This window comes from Coloeus monedula (genome assembly GCF_965178545.1).
Source record: "Coloeus monedula genome assembly, chromosome: 1".
In the NCBI taxonomy this organism is placed as follows: Eukaryota; Metazoa; Chordata; class Aves; order Passeriformes; family Corvidae; genus Coloeus; species Coloeus monedula.
The window spans coordinates 72,422,861-72,444,087 of record NC_138781.1 but is presented as its reverse complement, the minus strand read 5'-3'; the positions used below and the strand labels follow the sequence as shown (position 1 = coordinate 72,444,087).

At 42.2% G+C, this 21,227-nt stretch overlaps 2 protein-coding genes across 9 annotated transcripts in view; one reads left to right on the top strand and one right to left on the bottom strand.

The window, feature by feature from the left end:
- The window catches only part of LYRM4 (LYR motif containing 4), an 87,842-nt gene extending 74,013 nt beyond the window's left edge, over nucleotides 1-13,829 (bottom strand). Inside the window, exon 1 of the mRNA XM_082296839.1 lies at nucleotides 13,708-13,829. Within this exon, the coding sequence (XP_082152965.1) occupies nucleotides 13,708-13,793 (86 nt within the window). The 5' untranslated portion in view covers nucleotides 13,794-13,829. The remainder of the gene's footprint in view (nucleotides 1-13,707) is intronic.
- Nucleotides 13,830-13,847: 18 nt separating this feature from the next.
- Nucleotides 13,848-21,227, top strand: part of FARS2 (phenylalanyl-tRNA synthetase 2, mitochondrial) — a 236,014-nt gene continuing 228,634 nt past the window's right edge. Inside the window, exons 1-3 of one of the 8 annotated variants that reach the window (XM_082296767.1) lie at nucleotides 13,848-13,898; nucleotides 19,995-20,150; nucleotides 20,417-20,494. The gene's annotated coding sequence lies outside the window, so the exon portion shown is untranslated. Of the gene's footprint in view, nucleotides 13,899-14,306; nucleotides 14,506-15,344; nucleotides 15,393-19,802; nucleotides 19,868-19,994; nucleotides 20,151-20,388; nucleotides 20,495-21,227 lie in introns of those variants that run through there. The other 7 variants (XM_082296769.1, XM_082296765.1, XM_082296768.1 and 4 more) reach the window with 7 other exon arrangements.

The window sequence follows — 21,227 nt, the reverse complement described above, 5'->3', positions numbered from 1 at the left end:
CCATTTAATTAGCTACAGGATATGGAAGTCTTCACAGACTTCAGAGATGATTACGCTAGGACTGAAGAAAAAGGGGCTGAAAACCCCATCCTGAGTTGAACACCAACTCAGGAATGCAAATTATACAAACTCTAGGTGCCATTTCATCCCCCACAGGAAATTAGATGCAGCTTCTTACATGAAGAAAGAGCAGGACACAGGGTGAACAGAGGCAAGGTTTGAAGGAAAAAGAATAGTCTTGGTAAAGCTGAATGACTGATTCACCATGCAGTGAGGCAGATTTGAGGTTTTCAGGCTGGCCCAGCTGATCTTCATCCCCATAAATAACACAGCACCCCTGTGCACCAGGTGTAATGTGCCAGAACTGCCCACCCTGACTTTCCGCACTGCGCAGCTCCGCACTCCTGGCACCTCCCAGGTGCTACCAGCACAAGTGAGCACTTAAAGAAGCCAGACCCTTAGCAGGCAAGTTATGGTACAGTAAATCCACAGCTCTTTATCTTTGCTATCTTTGGGGCATGATGGTGACCAGCTAAGACATACCTGAGACCTCTGCTAGCTCCAGTAAAGTAAATTCGGCTTCTCAGGACCTATAGATCCTATACGTTTTTCTGAAGTCCAGAAGTAAAATAGGAGTCAAAGCAATACTAAAATCTAAGTGAAGTAACACAACATTCCTCAAAGCTACTTCACATAAAAGAAAGAAAGAAAGAAAGAAAAAAGGTTACACACTTTTTCCTACTATTTTTCCTACAGTTACTCTACAAAAAATGTAGAGTAGATTATCTATCTGCCAAACATGAAGCAAAGAGCAGCTACCAGCCAAAATGTTTCTTCTGGGCTATGTATGAGCTCCACCTCTAAAATTTTGGTGCATACACTCCTACTTTCCAAATTGTAGATCCCAGCATACAATGCAATACTTTGATCTGACAAGAAATACTTTAATATCAGACAGAAAAAATGAGACTGAATTTAAAACTCAAGGTATTCTAGTCCAGTGAACAGAAGTAATTCAATAAACCTGCTGACAGATCTTCTGTGCACTTAAACAGTTTAACTACTGTAACAGAAAAGGAGATCAGAAGTATTCAGGAAGACAAAGAGAGCAGTCAATTTTCCTTTTTAAAGAAGAGAAACATTGACAAACGCCTTTTAATCTAACCAAGCCCAAGTACATTAAATACAGACATTAAAATTTAGAGGTGAAGCTACACTAAGGTCAATAGTTTTTAAAGAGTCTTCCAGTCAACCTCTTAACACTCTCTCCAACAGTCTTATGCTATGAATGAAAAAAGATTACCATACTCTATTTCTCTATATAGTATATTTAATAAGGCTAGGTTCAGATTGGTACATTGGTATATCAAAAAAGATTCTGCATTTCAAGCCAAAAATGGGCTACAAAAACCCCCAGATAGTACTTAATAGCTAATTAAAAGTTACAGAAAAATAGTCACTCACATGCGTGATGGCAGCACTTTTATCCTCTGTCTGCAAGCAAGGAAAAAGAAAACACAGCAAACACGAACTCCTTTTCCTCCCAGAAGCACATGGCTGCTGGCTGCAAGACTTTCTTCTCAGATAACATTTACTCTAAATGTGGAATTAACATCTGGCTTAAAACTCAGTAACTCAGATGAATACTGCCTAAACGTTACTGCAGGAGATAGGAGAGGAAAAGAGGTATGAGGAATGACTTACTTATCATAAGGTTATTTAGTATAACATTTTATGACCAGGGTAGATTACCTTCCCTTTCACATGAGACGTGACCTTCCCCTCCTCAGAGTAGCAGAAAAAGTTTGCAATCTAGGAACAAATTACCCACACAAGTTGCAGAGGCACCAGCTAATGACAGCAATACCTCACACTGATAGAGAATTTCTCCTTCAAGGGTTTCAACAAATTATTGGGAAATAAAAGCCCAGAACCAAGCCTCGAAGTCCATATAGGTTAGCAAGCATTGCCACTTGTTCACAGAACAAGGAGTTTTGTACAGATATATGCACAGTATACTTTTTAGTCCAACCTTGTATTGCTGTAGCTTATAGGACTATATTCATCCCATGTTGTTTTTGCTTTTGGAAGTGACTGTGTCACCAGCAGTTTGATAAATATTCATATTTCCATGCAAAATCTGCAAATAATGGGCAGCAATTTTGGGTATAAATTATGAACTGAAAATAATAAATTAAATTTAGTAAAAAAATGCACTCAATAGCTCTGGAAATCAAGAAACCTATTTAGCGTTCTACATGAAATGCATTGCTTATTATTGTTGAGTAAACAAAACACTTGAACATTTATTTTCATACTGTAAATTAGTCAGATCAGGGAAAAAAACATTATGAGTGAGACACCTAATTTATTTTGGCCAGTGATAAAACTACTTAGATCAATCAATCAATGTTCCTCCCTTCAAAACTAGTTTACATACAAAGACCATTAATTTGAAAACCTATTTTCTAACTTACTGGACTAGAAAAATGTTGGGGTCCCTCCCCTGCCATGGAGCCCTGGGAGAGGGGCCCTGGGGGGGAGACACGGGGTTTCCCTGCCCCTGGTCAGTCCCATTTCCCATTGGTTGGTTTGTGTTCCCCTGTGTGGCCAAGGACCCTCGGGTCCCGTGACCGGAGAGTTCCTGAGCCGAGCCCCGGCCATGCGGCTGGAGAAATAAACATCTCCGAAACATCTACCACGAATCTGTCCATATCTACTTCGGTTTCCACGGGACTCCTGGTTTGAAATATACTTGTTGCAGTAATCCCCGCTGCAACAAACTGGTGGACGAATGCGGGCAGGATACCGATCCCTGAGGAAGATTCGTGAGTAAAATAACCACTCTAGACCTCTCTCTTCTCATCTTGGTTTGGATATTCTCTCTGGACTATGGAAGAATCGTGGGAAATGGGGCTCTCTGAGCCACAGAGAAAAATGTATCTAGAAGTAAAAGGAATCCTTGAACAACAAAACAAAAAAGTAATGCAACTGGGAGATCTAGAACACTTTTTCATCTGGCTTTTCAAAAGGTTCCCCTGTATTTCTCGAGACTTACTTTTTAATATCGAACCTCCTGTATCTTGTGAGGGGTGTTTCTGGGATGAGATCTGGGATAAAGTATGGGATCAAAGAGAAGCTTGCCGTGCATACCTTATAATCAGGGAAGCTCTTGAGGAGCATTTGAACGGTCCCATTACCCCTAAAGCAGAGGATCCTACTTATCCCGTGGCCGAGGCCGCGCGGCCGCCATCCCGGGAGCACATGACTGCAGCCGTGCCGGCGGAGGTGCCTGCACTGGATGCGCCCAGCCCCCTCGGGAGCGCGCTCCTTATCACGGACCCCATCCCTGCCTCGGGGTCCCCGGCCACGCGGCCGCGAGTGAGGGAGCGATGCCGCAGGCGCCGCGGGTGCCGTGGGCCACGAGCAGCCAGGAACGGGGCATCGGCGTGGCAGGCAGCTCTGAGCACACGGCTCGGAGAGCCCTGCGGAGGGAGAAGCGGCGCTTTCCACAGCGACACGAGAAGCCGCGCAGCGCAGCGCCGAGCCGGAACGGGGCCGCACCCAAAGCAGCGTGGAGTTGGCCGAGCAGAACCGCTCACAGGGCACGGAGCCAGCGGCGATGGCAACGCGGGGCCGTGCAGAGCCCAGACACGCGCCAGAGCAGCCACAGCATGGGGGCCCGGCCGAGACGTCGGAGCCGGCGAGGCGGCGGCCACGCGGGACCAGCAGCCACGACGAACACGCAAGCGCGTGATAGGAGGAGTTATAGCCACGAAAGTCACAGGAACTGTGAAATGGTACAATGTCAAAAACAACTATGGATTTATAACACGAGATGATACAGGCGAAGATTTATTCATCCACAGAACTGCCATTAAAAGGAATAACCCTAAAAATTACCTGCAAAGTGTAGGAGATGGAGAAGTTGTACAGTTTGATATAGTGCAAGGAAAGAAGGGTTTACAAGCAGCAAATGTTACTGGGCCTGGAGGTATTCCAGTCAAAGGCAGCCGTTATGCACAGAATTATAAACAATATCCATCCCAGCAATTTCCCTACCCACAGCCTACTTCCCCCTTTTACCCTATACCCAATATGAACCCCTTCCTAAGTTTGCCCTATCCCCAGTTTATTCCTAATCCGTTTTTCACCCCATGGCTTCCCTATACAATTCCATTTCCCTACAATTCCTCTCCGCTACCGAGGGGGGGATGAAAAGGGGGAGGCAAGAAATTAAACCCTCTCCTGCCTCAGTTTCCCCACAAAGCATGCCCAGAGAGTTCTGTCTCCCTTCTGTCAGCCCTAAGATGTTCCAGAGAATCTGTTTGGACATTTAAAGACTCAGGAGGGTGGCTTGTTTTGTCTTGAAACTGTTCTTGTTATGTTTATCCAGTTGTTTTCATTCTCCTTTTATTAAAATAAAACGGGTGAGATGTTGGGGTCCCTCCCCTGCCATGGAGCCCTGGGAGAGGGGCCCTGGGGGGGAGACACGGGGTTTCCCTGCCCCTGGTCAGTCCCATTTCCCATTGGTTGGTTTGTGTTCCCCTGTGTGGCCAAGGACCCTCGGGTCCCGTGACCGGAGAGTTCCTGAGCCGAGCCCCGGCCATGCGGCTGGAGAAATAAACATCTCCGAAACATCTACCACGAATCTGTCCATATCTACTTCGGTTTCCACGGGACTCCTGGTTTGAAATATACTTGTTGCAGTAATCCCCGCTGCAACAGAAAAAGGCTGTGATATTTTAGATGAGTCAAAGAAGTTTTCTGAAACTTAGCAGCAGGTTAGTTTCATGGCAACACAATACAGTTCAATTTGACATTGTCAGTATAATTCAAGCTATAAACTTCAAGGATTGTCTTATGCATTTCATTTGAGCTGTATTAACTTTAAAACATTTTCCTGAGAAGGAGGCCGACTGATGTTATTTAAATAAATAAAAACACAGAATATATTTGAATGGATGGATGAATGAATTATTGTTTCACAAAGAATTCTATTAGTGATTCAATCCAAAACTTTATGAAATATGATGGTTTGTACCTGGCCCCTTCCACTTTTAATTCCCCTTTTCTTAACTGTGACTAACAATGCAAATAAATTATGTCTCTGAACCACACCCCCAACCACCCACCCCAGCCACATTTGGCTCTTTGATTGCTATTCTAACACAGTCTGCAGAAATTTAACATTCACACAATGTGTAACCCTCGTAAGATAAACCAATTTTCTCCAACACCAAGGCTCTGTGGAAACCTGGGCATACATTTCTCCCTCGTGCTTAGGCAAACAATAAGCTGATGTTTACATCTGTGTGTGACTGCAGCTGAGTATTGTGATAATCTGTATGTTTGCTGGGGAAACATATAATGCCTTTAAATAAACACTACCAAGCAACAATACCATGTGTATCCTGCAAGCAAATCCTAGTTAGCAGAAATCACATGCTGGGCAAGACAGAGATAGAGACAACTCTGCAAAGACCTCACAGGATACAATTAATTATTTTCATAGGCACCTAAAGTCACAGAAGTAAGTTTAATTATAAAAGCTTCATTAACATAAAGGATTAGTGATTACTAGCAATATACTAGAATGAATTATAGTCTCAAGGAAATATTTCAGTTTTTTTCAGACATACACTTTCTGTGGCAGTTAAAATAAGACAATATTACTTTTAAACAAGCTAATGATTTAGAAACAGATCTTTAATGGCTCCAGACCAGGATATGCTGGACAAGCACTCAGAAGGACTGGCAAGACCTGTTGATGGAGATTATTTTCTAATAAAACTCACACACCTATCATACTTTCTCTAGTCTCAAGAGTGGATTCACAGCTTCCTTTAAAAAAGGATTTTGCAAAAGGATTACTGGGATTGAGTAGAAGTGAATTCCTGACTTCTCGATACCAATACATTCATATATGCATACACACAAATAATATCTACTTTGTGCATAGGCTTCTTTTCTTTAGACACTATAATGAGGTTTAACAAATTGCTATTTATTGAAAAACTTAAAAAAAAAAAAAAAAGTGTCTAAGCAATAGCTTTTCCCAAGACTTAGGACTACACTTTCTTCAGCATCATGTTTGTTACAAAGTATTGGACTGAGTCCTGAGCCTCTGAATACCATTCCCAGCACAGGACCTTTAAATTTTCCTGAAGAACGTTTAAAGGATTTTATTTCCCCCACATTCTGTTCAGGAAGAAAGCATCTGAACTCAACTGAATTCTTTTCAGTTGCATTGCATCCTGAGAAGAATGTTAGAATTTTATACAGCGATCTGGTAAAAAGGAATGGAATAGAATAGAACAGAATGTAGAAAAGAATGTAAGGGAAGAAGGCCATAGGCCATAATGCTACCCTAGGTAGAATGCTGTCTGGATGATTTGTGGCATCTTCATTCTTGAGAAAAAACTGTATCAAGAAGAATCCCCAAGAATATTTCTCACTAAGGACACTTTTGCACCGAGTTCTGTGCAAAACAGTCTTGGAACAGCTGGCTCAAGTATTCACAAACACAAGAAAACAACCAAGAAAGTCTCCTTTGATGCCCACTTTTTTTTGAAAAGCAGAGAACTATGTATAATCTAGGACTGTACTTTGTTGGTCAGTGCACCCCAAAATGCGTGGGAAGAGCTCTATTGAGGAGGTAGTTCAGAGAGAATCCTTGCCATCCATTACTGCAGGAAGTGGTTCTAAACATTGCCTCATTGACTGCAGTTTCATTTTTTCTTTGTTTTCTAAATTACTTGGATTTTTTTTTTAAATCCAGAATGCTGACCTTCTAAAGAATACTTGAAATTATAATAACTTGTGTCTACTGTATCTTGAATCACATGGATGCTAGGAGGTCAGCATCTTTTCACCATGGGCAGCATAGAGAGGAATCCAGAGGAACTAAGTGTTAAAGCCACATCCAAGAGTAAGGAAAGGAGGAGGTTAGATGGGACAGCATTTTAATCCATTTTAATACTATAGCTACATTAAAAAGTGTTTTTCATTTACCAGAAATCATAAGCCTATGTGTATGGGAATGAGTCACTGCCAGAGGCAGTATTTTTTCTATTACTCTCATTAGTTCTCAAACAAACATTACTGGTAATTAAATCTTTCATAAAAAGCAATATGTCCCTGTTCTTCTGTGCTATACAAAGAATAACAAACAGCCACAGCAGATTTACACATTTGGGGAGCCTTTACTAAAATAAAATAACTAAAACAGCAGATCAGTCTTTTGAGGAGGCCCCATCCATTTGTCTTCCAAATATTAAATTTCAATTTTTCCAGAACTTTGTATGGACTGTATGTGCTCCAAACTCTCCCTCCAAGTTATTACTATTCAAAATTCTCCTCTGAAAAAAAAAAAAAAAAAAAAAAAAAAAAAAAAAAAAAAAAAAGAAAATTACATCAAACCTGATGCACAGATATCATTAATTGTTCAGGAAGAGTGTAACTTTACAAAGGTAAAGTGAATGTATTTGGAAAACGACAATCACCATTGAACCTTTAAACCCAAGATAACAATTCCTAATGAACAAGATCAACAGAATTTTGATGCAATGATTTGCAGTTGGGTAACGTTACTATTAAGAAATTAAAATATTTGATAAAACTGTTTTCATTTGTTTTAAAATTTCAGAGAAATAAGTCCTGAGGGTATCTAATGACTACGTTTGGACATTTTTGAAATAGAGTGCTTCAGTTGTCTTCCAAAAATATTTTATACATATATAATACTGAAGTCAAATGGAAATACCTCAATACTGTCAGACCCCAGTCCAAAATCATGTTCTTATACCTCTGGATTTCCCCTGAAAGTGCATATATTTCCATGTTTTACTACAATTCAGAGTGTCACCATCTCAGTCCTTTACACAGTTCCCATCCTAATCAGCAGATTGAGCAGCATCCAGAGCTCTTAAAATACTAACATCTCTATTCAAGCATATATGAATCTGACAGAATAAGGCAATATATATAAAAGAGCTTAAAATAATATAATGGCTAAATGGGATGTGGTCATTGAAATAATAGCCAAAATTTAACTCCCCCAAAAAAGAGCTGTTAGTAACGCCAACCACAAATCTGTGTGACTGAAAATGTGCAGTGCCTGTTTACCTGTGACTCTGGGTCATGCAGCTCCAGGCCAAAACAAGTGTCTGCACTACTGTAGGATGGAAACCACCCTGGACTCTGGAATACCACAGCTGCTTGCAGCCCTGACCTTTTTATACTTTTCAAGTAGATCAGAGAGCACCACATACTCAGCAAATGGGAAATTAACTAAAAAAATCCTAAAGTTTGTAATCACTCAAAACACAGTCAGAAATTATACAAAGATAAGAAAAAATAAGTTATCCACCTTCTTTGCACAGCTGAGGAAAAACAGGTACCATAAAGGTTCAATTCTGTGACTGTACTCCTACAAAGAAGTCAGACATCTCTGCTGGACAGAACTGACAATTTTATTTTTTCCTGCATTTCTTATCTCAGCTGCAAACTACCACTTTGGTCAGAAAACCATGCCTCCCTCTTCTCATTATTGTCTTGAATTTTCTTTTTGATTAATCACCATTTCGACTTTTTTTACCTCCTTAACACACAGAAACATAAACAATCTGCTGGCAGACCTTGCCAATCACAAACTTCATTAGGATATCCAGTGAGAAAAAGGTTTATTCAACTTGGATAACTGTCGCATGTAAAATTTTAATGTGGCTGTTAAAATACCTAAGTGATGAAAGCGCAAAAAGAAACAGTGACAGGATTCTATAGACCAGGGACCAAAAGCAAAGTAAGATTTTCCCATTAAAGTGACCAAATAAGGCATGTTGGGAGGAAGAGAGAGAAACTAACTTTTATAAAAGAGTGTTTTTAAAAAAATTTTACTTGGTGTGAGATTTGTTCTTGAAAGAGTTGTTAGCAGGATCTTAACAGCTTTATGCCCCCATGAAGCATAGGTCATTATGCAAATACAGGTCAACTTAACCTATACTTGTGCAAAAATCCAGGTGCTCTCATGAAAGGAACCGGGTACCCCGAGAAGTTACTATTCTGGAACTGGGTATCCAGAGAAGTCTCACCATTAAGACCTCAGCAAAGAGGGCAGCAAGTACCTCAGCCTTCCCCTCCTCATCCTTTGTCACTATGTTTACCTCTGCAACCAACAAAGTGTGGAGATTCTCCTTACCCCTTCTTTTGTTGCTGATGTATCTACAGAATCATTTTTTATTTTCTTTTATGGCAGTAGCCAGATAAAGCTCCAGCTGGGCTTTGGCTCTTCTAATTTCCTCTCTGCTTAACCTCATGACACCCATGTAGTTCTCCAGTGTAGTCTGCCCTTTCCCCTAAAGGCCAACAACTCTGTAAACTCTGCCTTTTTTTTTCCCTCCTGAGTTTGTTCCAAAGCTCTCTGTTTAGCCAGGCTGGTTTTCTTCCCTGCTGGCTCATCTTCCAGCACATGGGGACAGCCTGCTCCTGTACCTTGAAGATTTCTGTCTTGAAGAATGTCCAGCCTTCCTGGACACCTGTCCTTCAGGACTGCCTCCCAAGTGATTCTCTCAACAGGTCTCCTAAACAGGCCCAAATCTGCCCTCAGGAAGTCCGAATACAAGTTCTGCTGATACCCCTCCTTATTTCTGTGAGAATTGATAGCATCATCATTTCAGGATCGCTGTGCCCAAGGCATCCTCCAGTCTTCTCATTACACAACAGTCCTTTCCTCTTGGCAAACAACAGGTCCAGTGGGGCGCCTTCCCTATTTGGCTCCCTCACCAGCTGCATTAGGAATTCATCTTCCATACACTCCAGGAACCTCCTAGACTGCTTCCTCTCTGTGGTGTTATATTCCCAGCAGACATCTGGTAAATTGAAGTCCCCCAGAAGAACAAGGGGCAGCAATCTTGAGACTGTTCTATGATTCTATATTCCACGACTCCCTAAAATCAGACCAACAACCATGTCAGTCAAAGTAGGAAAAGCAACTGGCACTGAAAAAAACAGTGCAAATTATTTTGCTCAGTTTTGTTCCTAGGTTAGCAGTCATTTGCAAAAATCAGATTCACTAGTTTTAAAATCTTGAAGGACATGTCTCAGATGAAACTGCATGCATTCAATTAACTTGTTTCCAATGCAAAACCTGTTTTGACAAATTTTCTTCCTTGATTCTTTTATATTCTGGGTAATTTTATTAATCAAATAATATTGCACATTCTAAAAGAAAAATCAAATTCCATTAAAATGCAATTTAGAGAGAGAAGAAAAAATGTGTCTATAAATAAAAATGCAACTTCCATCAGTTAAAAGAGAACATAATGAGTAACTGAAATAAATTTGCAATAAATCAAGAAAGACCTTAAAAAAATTTAAAAATCATTTACAGAAAAAAATCCAACAGAGCAGCTCAAAGCTTCTGACATTGCTCATAACTACAAGAAATAAAAGAAATAGAAAGCAGATGATCTGGAAGCATGTCATATGATGTTACCCTGAACTTATTACCCATTGTTAGTATCATTATAGGGCAAGGAAGGCTAGGGATCTGAAAATCATAGTAAGCTGGTTAGCTAGGATGTCTGGAGCTTATCCAGTTCAATGTCACACTTGAAACAGACCTGCATGCAACAAGGTGAGGTCAGCCATGGTGCTCTTTGGCTAAACCTATCATGAAAACCTTCAAAAATGCAGATGACAAACTCTCTCATGGGAGACCTGCTCCAGTTCTGCATTATCCTGGAGAGAACTCCTTTCCATTAGATTCCCATGTGTTAAGACCACTGAGCTTCAATCATGTTAAACAAACAAGAAATTTTAAAGTTCAGATTATCTTAATTTGCAACCAGATGTATTTTAATGGCTTTCACAAGTTTATAAATTCTTTTGTCTTCTGTACCGAAACCACTCACAATATTTATTTAAATCACTAATGATATTTAGAAATATCCCTTAAAACCATTTAGTTGAGACTACAATCTAACATATTATAAACCATCAGAGGTTCTAGTTTTTGTCAACCAAGCAGAAGAAAATAGCACACTTGTTAAAAACCACCTTTTTGACTCAAAACCTGACATTTTGCCTCTCTGCATATTGATTTTCCTCCAGTACAAATCACTCTCCCATGCTCAGACTGTCTGCTTGGGTAATAGGGCAGAAGGGCAGATATGAAATTACTTAAAGTCTACTAAATTCCCTCTCCCTGCTGTTGAAACCTGGCCTCCATATCTGGGTGTCCAAACACTCTGTGACATTTACTTCAGGACACTGGAGATGCTCCTGTGTTATCCTGAAGGCTGCCAGTGGTGACCTGCACTGTGCATCACTTGTTTTGTGTATTCTAATTAATTATTATTATTATCCATTCCTTTTCTGTTCTATTAAACAGTCTTCACCTCAACCCACAAATTTTATTTTTTTTCCCCCCAGTTCTCTCCCCCATCCCACTGGGGAGGGGGGAGCAAGCAAGCACTTGTGTGGTGCTTAGCTGCCTGCCAGATTAAACCAGAGCAACAAAATTAGGAGAAAAAGCACAGTAAGCAAATAAGGAGACAATAGCTAGCTGGTCATACTCCAGACATACTCTTACAAATACACAATTTTAAGTAATAAAGTATTCAGACACTGTCTAGCTGAAGCCATGAATCAATAATACTAATCTGTAATACCTTCTACTTTGCTGAAGTTGGTTCTTTACAAAGTCCTTGGGTTAACTCCCTTGCACTGCCATATCACATTACAGCAGCCCTAAGGACATGGCAGAGCTGCTTATCTTGTGCAGAAGCCAACGGGGTGTCCCTTTTACCTATGGGTGTGGAGTAAACATCCAGGCAGAACTGTTGTTGTGGTCACAGCAGACCTCTAAATGTAACAGCTGCTGATCTTTTCTTGCTGGAAACTGTTATTGCTTCTAGTGCTCACAAATGTGTATACACCACAAGATTTTAGACAGTTTCTGATTTTACAGTATCTATGGACAGGCCCATCAAAACCAGAGATCTTTCCTTTAAGGAAAGGGGCAACTTGCGCTGTGATATGGCGCAAGTTGCCCCTTTGATATGGTCAAAAAAACAGATCTGCATGGTAAATACACCATATGATTTGTATCCTTTAAAATTTGCTGTGAACTTCACTTCCTCCCTGCTTAGCCCTAAGTACAAACCCACTGCTGAAAACACGTCGTGGCCCAGACATGAGCTTCATTCAGCTGTTCACCAACTGCACATCTCAAGCCATCTCCATTTACAATCCTCTGTTTTTTAGCCAGAACAAGGGCAATCAGGTACACTCAGGACAGCAAAGAGCAGGAGAAAGCCTTGACAGCAACAGAGCATGATGCAAACACACACTGCTGCGCGGAGGCAGCGATGAAGATGTATTAGTGCCAGCTCATTTTCAGCCCCACAGTCCTTCTTCTCAGGGCACTCCCTCACACCTGAGGTTTGTGGAATACTTGTGCCTTGCAGAGCACAGAGCTCACCACAGTTATGAAAGTTTAAAGGCTTCTGTTCCCAATTCTTGCCCGGGAGATGATTCACAGCACAGGTAGTTCACATGTCTCTTCTCATGGTGCAACTGAGTAGCAAAGTAAATAAACTACCATTGGGCAATACAATTTTGCCAGTGTGGGTGAGTACCACCCCCTGTGAACACAGCAGGTATCTAATAGAGTCCAGGCCTATGTCTAACCTTTGCCAAAAAACCGGTGCATGTCTTTCATCAACAGCCAGAGGAGGCAGGCAGGCAGGGAGCCACACAGACTGGCAGGAAGAGTGGACCCTGATCCCTCATTGCACCCTGAGCCTGGACACAGCACATGGTGCCAGGCTTTGGCTGCAGCCTGACCTCTCCTTGGCCAGGAAATGGGCAGCACACAGACCAGACATGGGCTATATCAGGTTCACAAAATCATTAGGGTTGGAATGGATCTCTGGAGATCATCTAGTTCAACCTCCCTGACAAGGCAGGGTCACCTTGAGCAGGAGACACAGAAACACATCCGATGGGTTTTCAATGTCTCCACAGAGGGACTCCATGACCTCCCCGGCCAGCCTGTTCCAGTGCTCTGCTACCCTCAATGTAAAGAGGTTCTTCGTCGTGTTGAAGTGAAACTTCTTATGTTTTGGTTTATGGCCATTGCTCCTCATCCTGTTGCCAGGCACCACTGAAAAGAGTCGGGCACCATCCTCATGACCCCCAGCCCTGAGATATTTCTATGCATTAATGAGCTCCCCTCTCAAGTCTTCCCTTCTCCAGACTAAACAGGCCCAGCTCCCGCAGTCTCTCCTCAGAAGAGAGATGCTCCAGACCCTTCTTCATCTTTGTGGCCCTCCACTAGACCCTCTCCAGCATCTCCTTGCCCTTCCTTCTTCTACTGAGGAGCCCAGACTCAGCACAAGTACCCCAGACTCCAGGTTGGGACAGTCTCTGTCCTGTCCCTTCTTCCTACAGCAGGCATAGCCTGCTGGTGCTTCTGCGGCAGCCCGGGGCCTGGCAGAGGGACCGGGGGCTGCCCATTCCCTGCGCTCCGAGGCGGGTCCAGGCCCGGTGCCGGTCCCGCTGTCGCTCCAGGGCACGGCTCGGCTCCTCCGCGGGGTTCCCGGAGGCCGCAGCTCCCCCGCGCCCCTGTCCCCAGCACCGCCGGGACCCCACGCCTCGGCGGGAAGCCCTGCGTGCGCCGCGCCCCGGAGCCCTTCCCCGCACCTGTAGTTGTAGCCGCTGAAACGCTGGCTCTCCCGCAGCAGGGCACGGTACAGCCGCAGCACCTGGGCACGGCTGGACGCTGCCATGTTGCCGACACCGAGCTCCTCCCGCGGCGGCGAGGCCCCTTTTCCCCGCCCTCCCGCCGCCCGCGCCGGGCGCAGCCGCGGCGGAGCGGGGCCGCAGGGCCGGCGGTGAGTGGCGGCGCGGAGCGGCAGCGGCCAAAGCTCGGCCCGGGCCCGGCGCGAGGCGCGGGTGGGGCGAGGCGCGTCCCCGGCCGGGGCAGCCCCGGGGGCGGTGGGTTCGGGGGACTCGGGGTCGGTTCCCGGGTCTCGCCGGGTCGGGCCTGCCCGGTAGCTCCGGCGGGGATCACAAGGCGCGACTGTCCCGGGGGTGCCTGTCGGGCTCGGCCGTGCGGCTCTGAAGGGCCCGAGGGCGGGGAGGGAAGGCCCGAGCGGCAGGGAAAGCGAAACCAGCGCTCAGAAGCGGTGGTCGGCGAGGGCAGCAGCGTGGTGTGCGCGCCCCGTACTTGGTGTGCCACGGGGAGGTGGATGCTGGCGAGGGGGGATGGATACTGGGGCAGGAAAGGAGCAACAAGTGATGAGTGCAGGGGGTTGCCTCGGAACCGCTGTATACATTTGCAGTCGGTGTTCACGTACTGGAGAGAGTCAAGCAGAGGCCACAAAAATGATTTGGGGTCTGGAGCATCTGTCTTTATGAGGAGAGAGTGCGGGAGCTGGGCCTGTTTAGTCTGGAGAATAGAGGACTGTCAGAGGATCTCATAATATAAATATCTCAAAGGTGAGTTACAAGAGCTTGATGCCAGACTCTTCAGTAATGTCCAGCAAAAGGACAAGGAGCAGTGGCCATAAACTAGAACACAAAAGTTTCACCTCAATGTGAGAAGCAACTTTACATTAAGGGTAGCAGAACACTGGAACAGGCTGCCCAGGGTGTTTGTGGAGTCTTCTTCTCTGAAGACATGGAAAATCCACATGGATGTGTTCCTGTGTCACCTGCTCAGGATGACCCTGCCTTGCCAGGGGGGTTGTACTAGATGGTGTTCAGAGGTCCCTTCCAACACCAACATTCTGTGATTCTCTGAAATCACTATAGACATTTGCAGTCAGTGTTCATCTGTGCTGGTGTACCAGGGGCTTTTATGTTATAGGGATGTTTGAGTTGTTCCTCTCTCAATATCTGGTTTTAAGATGAATTTTGTTATTTAAACCACACATCAAGCATCCTCCTTTGCTTAAAGTTTTGCCACTGCAGAATAAACTTAACTTCGTAACTTAGAGGTATTATGCCACAGCTGTATTTAATGCTGATTTTTGAATGTTATCAGCAGTACAATTTATTTAGAATCATAGAATCATCAAGGTTGGAAGAGGCCTTTAATCTCCAGTCCAGCTGTCCACCCAACACTGCCACTGTAACCCCTAAACCACTAAATCCCCTCACCCAGCGCTGCATCCAGGTGCCTGTTAAAGACCTCTAGGGATTGTGATTCCACCACCTCCCTGGGCAACCTATTCCAACGCCTGACCACCCTAACAGTGAAAACATTTTTTTCTAATATCTAACCTGCATATCCCCTGTCTCAGTTTAAGGCCATTTCCTCTGGTCTTCTCACTGCAGGCACAGCAGAAGAGACCAGACCCCACTTCACTAGAACCTCCTCTCAGGTATCATGACAGAGTTCCTACTTCCTTCACAGTTTGTTTTTTATAAAGTAGATGTTTAAAACAACTATCATGTAGATACTCTACATATCTCTGGCAACAGTGCTTCAATTGCTGCTTCTAATTTAACTCATATTTTATTGCATATGCATTTGAGTATATTCTTGTCAGTTTTACATCTGATGCAATTTACAGTTTGTTTTAAAGAACTAAAATAGTTCTGTGCTTTTGGATGTAATTAGTATAGACACATGAATTTATTTCAAGTTTATCTTTACAGGTATGCTATGTTTTAGCATCCCTTTTAGGCTTCTGAAAATGGAGATTTTCCGTATGCAGAAAATTTCCTGGATGTTCTCTTTATCAAAGCCAAAACTAGAAATGTTACAGGAAATGTAGAAAAACATATGCAGCTGCAGTACTGGGATGAGCATTGCTTTTGAGGCCTTCCCTTGTAAGCTATAAAGCAGTGTGTTTTGGTTTAGGTCTTGGCATTCAGGACACCCACATGGAGAAATACAAAGCAAGCATGCCCTTCATTTGCCAGTGGGACCAACCAAATGCTCCTTGTAGCCCAAGCCATGTTGTTGATGCAAATTGCCATGCCAGAATCAGAGCCCATTTGGGGTGCTGGTGCTCCCTATCTTTGCAGCTGTTGCTGGCTGGGCTGCTTAATACATATTATAGCAGAACTCTGGCTTTGTATCTATGGACTTACCGTCTTCCCTGAAAGTAGCAGTGGCCACCCTGCCCTTTGTTATGATGGTGGGCTTCAGACAGCTTAAAAAGATAATGTTTTTGTCACATACAGAGCCAAACTTAGGTTTAAGAGTTTAGCAAAGTTATGTGATGTCATTCTGTGGATGAGTGTGGCAGTTGTTCCATCTAATTTTACAACAGCCCTCAGGTATTGTTGGAAATAGAGTTTTCATGTTGCAGTCTATATCTCTAAATGATGAGGGAGTAACTGGGATGAAAGCATTAAGCAAATTTTGTTTACAAGAACACTATTGATTTAATATTTGAAAAGTAATTATAAATTATTTTTAGATAGCCTCAGATGCTAATCCTGCTCGTGAAACTCCCTGACAGTTTTTGTGAGTTTTGGTTTTTTACATTTTTTTTTTTTTAGGTAACCATGTTTGTCTCTTGAAAAAGCCTAGAAACCCCCTATGTTTAGAATAAGCAGTAAGCGCATACAATGCGTGGTTAAATGCAGAGTAAATCTATCAAAGGAGAGAAGTCTTTCCTCTTGTCTCCCTTTTCTAGCTTAACCTTTAATACACTCGAGGAGGATCAATTTTTGGCAGAAACTTGTCACCGTTGTGCAGTTGGGTTGGCACTGTTAACTGGAAAAATTAATTATAATCTTCCGCATTTGTTACTATGGTTTCTTGGAAGAGATGGGTTATGGTCCCGGAAGTCGTGTCATTCTGCAGGGAGTGGACATTGCTGTGACTGGGATACACGTGGCCTTTGTTAATGTGCAATGTCACTGCAAGCCTGCAGGGAACTGAAAGGATGGACACAGCCCAAATGACCGCTGTGTGTCCTGTGACACTGGAGCCTGCGTATGGGGAAACAGTAATAACCACTTCATTAGCTACCTCCCCATTCCTGAGGGGAAAACTACACCTGAATTTAGGGTTGGTGGGTGTTGATTTGTATAGAAGTTTTTGCTTTCAGCCTTTGGTCTGGGAACAAAGGTGGCATATGTCTTGCCTTTCTGCATCTCTTGGGATAAATAAGCACTTTGAAAAGGATATAATAGTACCGGGAATGTTTAAGTGTGTCGTTGCTAAAAGACAGGGGGGGGAAGGAATTTGGATGAAATACCTGCAGAGGCTGTGGACTGGTGTTAAAAACAGCTGTTCTATTCTCTAGAACATATTCTATGTCCTGTCGTCTGATGCCGGATTGTTCCTTGTGGTGCACTATTTCAGCTTTATGACATGACACCGAACACTTTCAGAGAGCACATGCTTTCCTGGCATGCTGCTGTTGGTTTTCATTATTTTTCTTTGGGGGTCAGAAGGATAATTGATTGTAGTGATATTATAATCTCTTTTAATAATTGTTTTTCAGTTTATGAAAACATGCTAATTTTTCTGTGCTGCAGTGGTGTGGTATCTCTTTCCTTTCCTGCTCTTAGTTCTTGGTTGATAGGGTCGTGCACAGTGATATCCTGCACAGTGTAGAGTAGGACCTTTGAAAGAAGGATTATAAATCACAAGAATTTTGGGATTTCAGTGACAAATGTAACAAACTATAATTTAACTATTCCCTATGGTGAATAAGACTTCCACAGTATCAACAAGAGGCCTTGATTGACTCTGCTACTTTAAAAAAATTGCATTTATTTGGTTGCCCTGTAGAAAAGAACATTTTTATTTAGGAGGAGAAACTTCCATATTTCAAGTTCAGCTATAGTCCTAAATTCTTTGTGCATTTAAAAAAATTCTACCTGGGAGTTCAGAGGGAAGGAAAAATTGTGACAAAACTCTTCTCTTGGTCATCTTTTTGTGAGTTACCCCATTTCTTTCCAAACTGAATTGCAGAATGCTGTGTGTTGTTTAAAGTAAGATTGTAAGAATAGTAGTAATAGGAAAACCAAACCACAACCAGCAGTGCATTGCCTGTTGTAGTACTAGGTCTTTTAAGGGAATACGTGTTTTACCACTGCTCCTAAACCTTTGCTAGTTCGTGATCTCTTGTGCTGCAGGCATTGAACTAAAAGAAAGACTGAATTTTGTTTTCCTTGTTGGCCACAGTTTTAACTTTCTAATTTCCTGTGGCCATGTACAACTCCAGAGGACTTCATGGGCATTGTGTTACCTGACAGTTAAGGAGCTGGACAGTTCAGGAGTTGCAGGATAACTTCTGGATCAATGAAATGCAGTGTTGTACACCATACTGATTTTGAAAGGTGTTCTTAGTGGATGTATATTGGTAAAGTCCTATGAAGTGCTTGAAATAAAAACACTATAAAAGGCCAGAATTAAATGGATAATTTTGTGTTACAGTTATAGGCAAGAGAATATCTGATAGGGATTAAAATTACCAGTAATGGTTAAATAGTTCAGCATGTAATAGTTGCATCAAATGCAAATGACACTTCTAAACACTTCTAACCTTAATGCTGATGAAGACAAGAACCCAACAAAAATTACCATATTTTTGCTGTGTAATTTTTTGTCATACTGAAATCTTGCTCAGAAATCTGATAATGAGAAGCATAAAGGACAGTATTAATGAAGTGTTCTCATCCATGACCTCATCAATTCAGAAATGATTTCTTTGCTGTGCTTTCCAGTGTTTTATCGAATTCAGCCTTAAATAACTTCCCTTTCTGTGGGAAAATATATTCTACTTTATATTGTATTGCTGTTAAGAAATGTTTTCTGATGCTCATCCTATGCCACCCTCTTCCCTGAGTTCATCCCACTTTTTTATTTATGCCCCTTTAGAGTCACACTGTGTAACTCCTCTCCCTCCTCTGCAATTTACACTATCATCCTATTTCTCAGTAACTGTCAGCCAGACAGGCTAAATTATGTAGTTATTTTGATATTATTTCTGTCCTCTTTCAAAGGATATTGAAAATTTTAGCTGAGGAAGCAAACTTAGCTGTAAAACAAGGACTGATACTTTGTTTAAGAGCAACTGAGAATCTCTTTGTAGCCACCCCTGTATATTTTTTGCTGACTTGTGATTTCCAGTTTGGCAGGTTGGTTACAAATGGTACTGCCAATCTTTTGAGTTAAAGATCATGATTGCACCTCAGATGTTTTGCTAGAGCAAAGTTCTTTCTTCTCTTGAGTGTCTTTTTTTTTTTCACATATAAATGTGTATGTGAGTGTGCAAAAAACATGTAAGTATGTATACAGGCATGTGCACGGTCATGCTGTGGTGGTAAAGGCCAAGCCCTTCATCTCAGATTGTCCATCTTTCAGTCTCGGGGATTGGTGCACAGCTAGCACCTGTGTGCTGTGGGGTTTTTTTCTGCTTACCCAATTGCATGTCTCAAGCATGTGAAATCAAAGACATCCTGCTGCTTGCATGCATCCCAGTTCTTCTGCTCCCTGCATTGTGGGCACGGGCTTTCTTGTCAGATGATGCTAGGGGCCAGCTCCACTCAAGGACCACTGCTTAAGTCCTTCCCTGAAACTCCACCTCAGTAGCCATTTCCTTATAAATCCTTCTTGTGTGATTATTTGTTGGAAGCAATTCCTAGATCAAAGTATTAGTAGGTGTAGAAGTATCATGTTGATGTAAGGTAGTGTGGATCTGATATAAGAAAACATGTTATCCAAGGTAAAGTAAAAGTAGAAAGTTCTTCTATAATGTGTTGGAAAGATGTGACCTCTGATAATGGGGCATGTGGAAGGAACTAATATTTTAAATTTTTTCCAGTGGAAGAAAGTTAAGCAAAATTGTTTTTTACAATGGATGGGTAAACATCAAGGACTGAGTGGATTGTAAGTAGGCAATCCATTTAGTTTTCTGACTGTCAGATGAGGGGAAGGGGAATATGATTTTCCACTTGCAGCTCATTTTCATTTTATGTTGTGCTGTGCATCCATGTTTGACTTTTTGTTCTAGTAGCTTGGACTTCTGATCAGGAAAAAAAATCAACAGTTTGAATAGGAAGCTGAAGCAAATTGTTTCTGGAGATGAAAGAAGACTATGGAGCAATGCTTTAATTGAAATGAGGAAAACAATATAGCCATATTAGGGACTGCAGTAATGGTAGAGTTTAAGGTATCTACTTTTGCATGATCCTTGACATTTTTGATCTTTCATCTCGTCTCACTATTTGTTTTATGTCCTCAGAGCTCTGACAATGAGCGGTAGTGCATTAGGGACATGTTCCTATATATATCATGCTTCTGATGCATTTGTAAGATCAGCTGAATTGTCAGTACTTCCTTACATGCCTTCACAGTTCTAGATAGAATTTTATTTTTATTTTATTTCTGTTTCTGTTTTTTATATCTAGGGTGACCGTGTCAAAATTTGTCTTTCAGCCTGAGAAGGAACAAAGCACTGACTAAAGCTAACAGGCAAAAGAAGCAGAGCTAAAGAAAGATTATCTCTGCTTGCAGGTAAATAATCAAAAATAAATTTAGCTTTCTGAATTGGTCTTTGACAGCAGCACTGCCAGCCTTTTTAGTCAGTAACAAGTTTTCAGTCCCTCTCCATTTTAATTAATAATTAAATTTTAGTTTATTTAATAATTAGAATATCTTTCTTCATCTTTCAGCGACTGCTAAGGACAGGTATGATAACTATCTAAATTTGCTTTCCATATAGATTTCATGCATTTCCTTAGTCCTAGTGCAAAGAAAATTATGAGACTTGAGACATAAAAATAGGTGTGTAACAATAATGAGAGAGAGAGAGAGAAAGAGGGAGAGATAGAAAATAATAATCTTCTGAAAAAGAAATTCAGAAGGACAAATTTTAACATCTTTATATTGGAGCATGTCCAGATCCTTGAATATAATCCCTTTGAAATCTGCCTAACTACCTAGGCAATAAGTTGCTGTTCAGTGTGAGAGGAGGTGGCAGAATTAAGTTCTCCATGCTTTACACACCAGTTATTATTGATGCAAGATGGGATGGGATGGGATAGGATAGGATGGGATAGGATAGGATGGGATGCTCTGGTGAATGGAGAGTGAACTCAGGGAGCTCTGGAGAGGCAATAGTTAGGACTTTACAAACCCCACCATTAACTTTCCAGTCTTATCTACGTGACCCCATGGCAGCATCAGCGAAAGGTAATGGGGGTCAGTGTCTCCTAATAAAGTTTGTGAGTTCCCTCCAGCTGGGAAT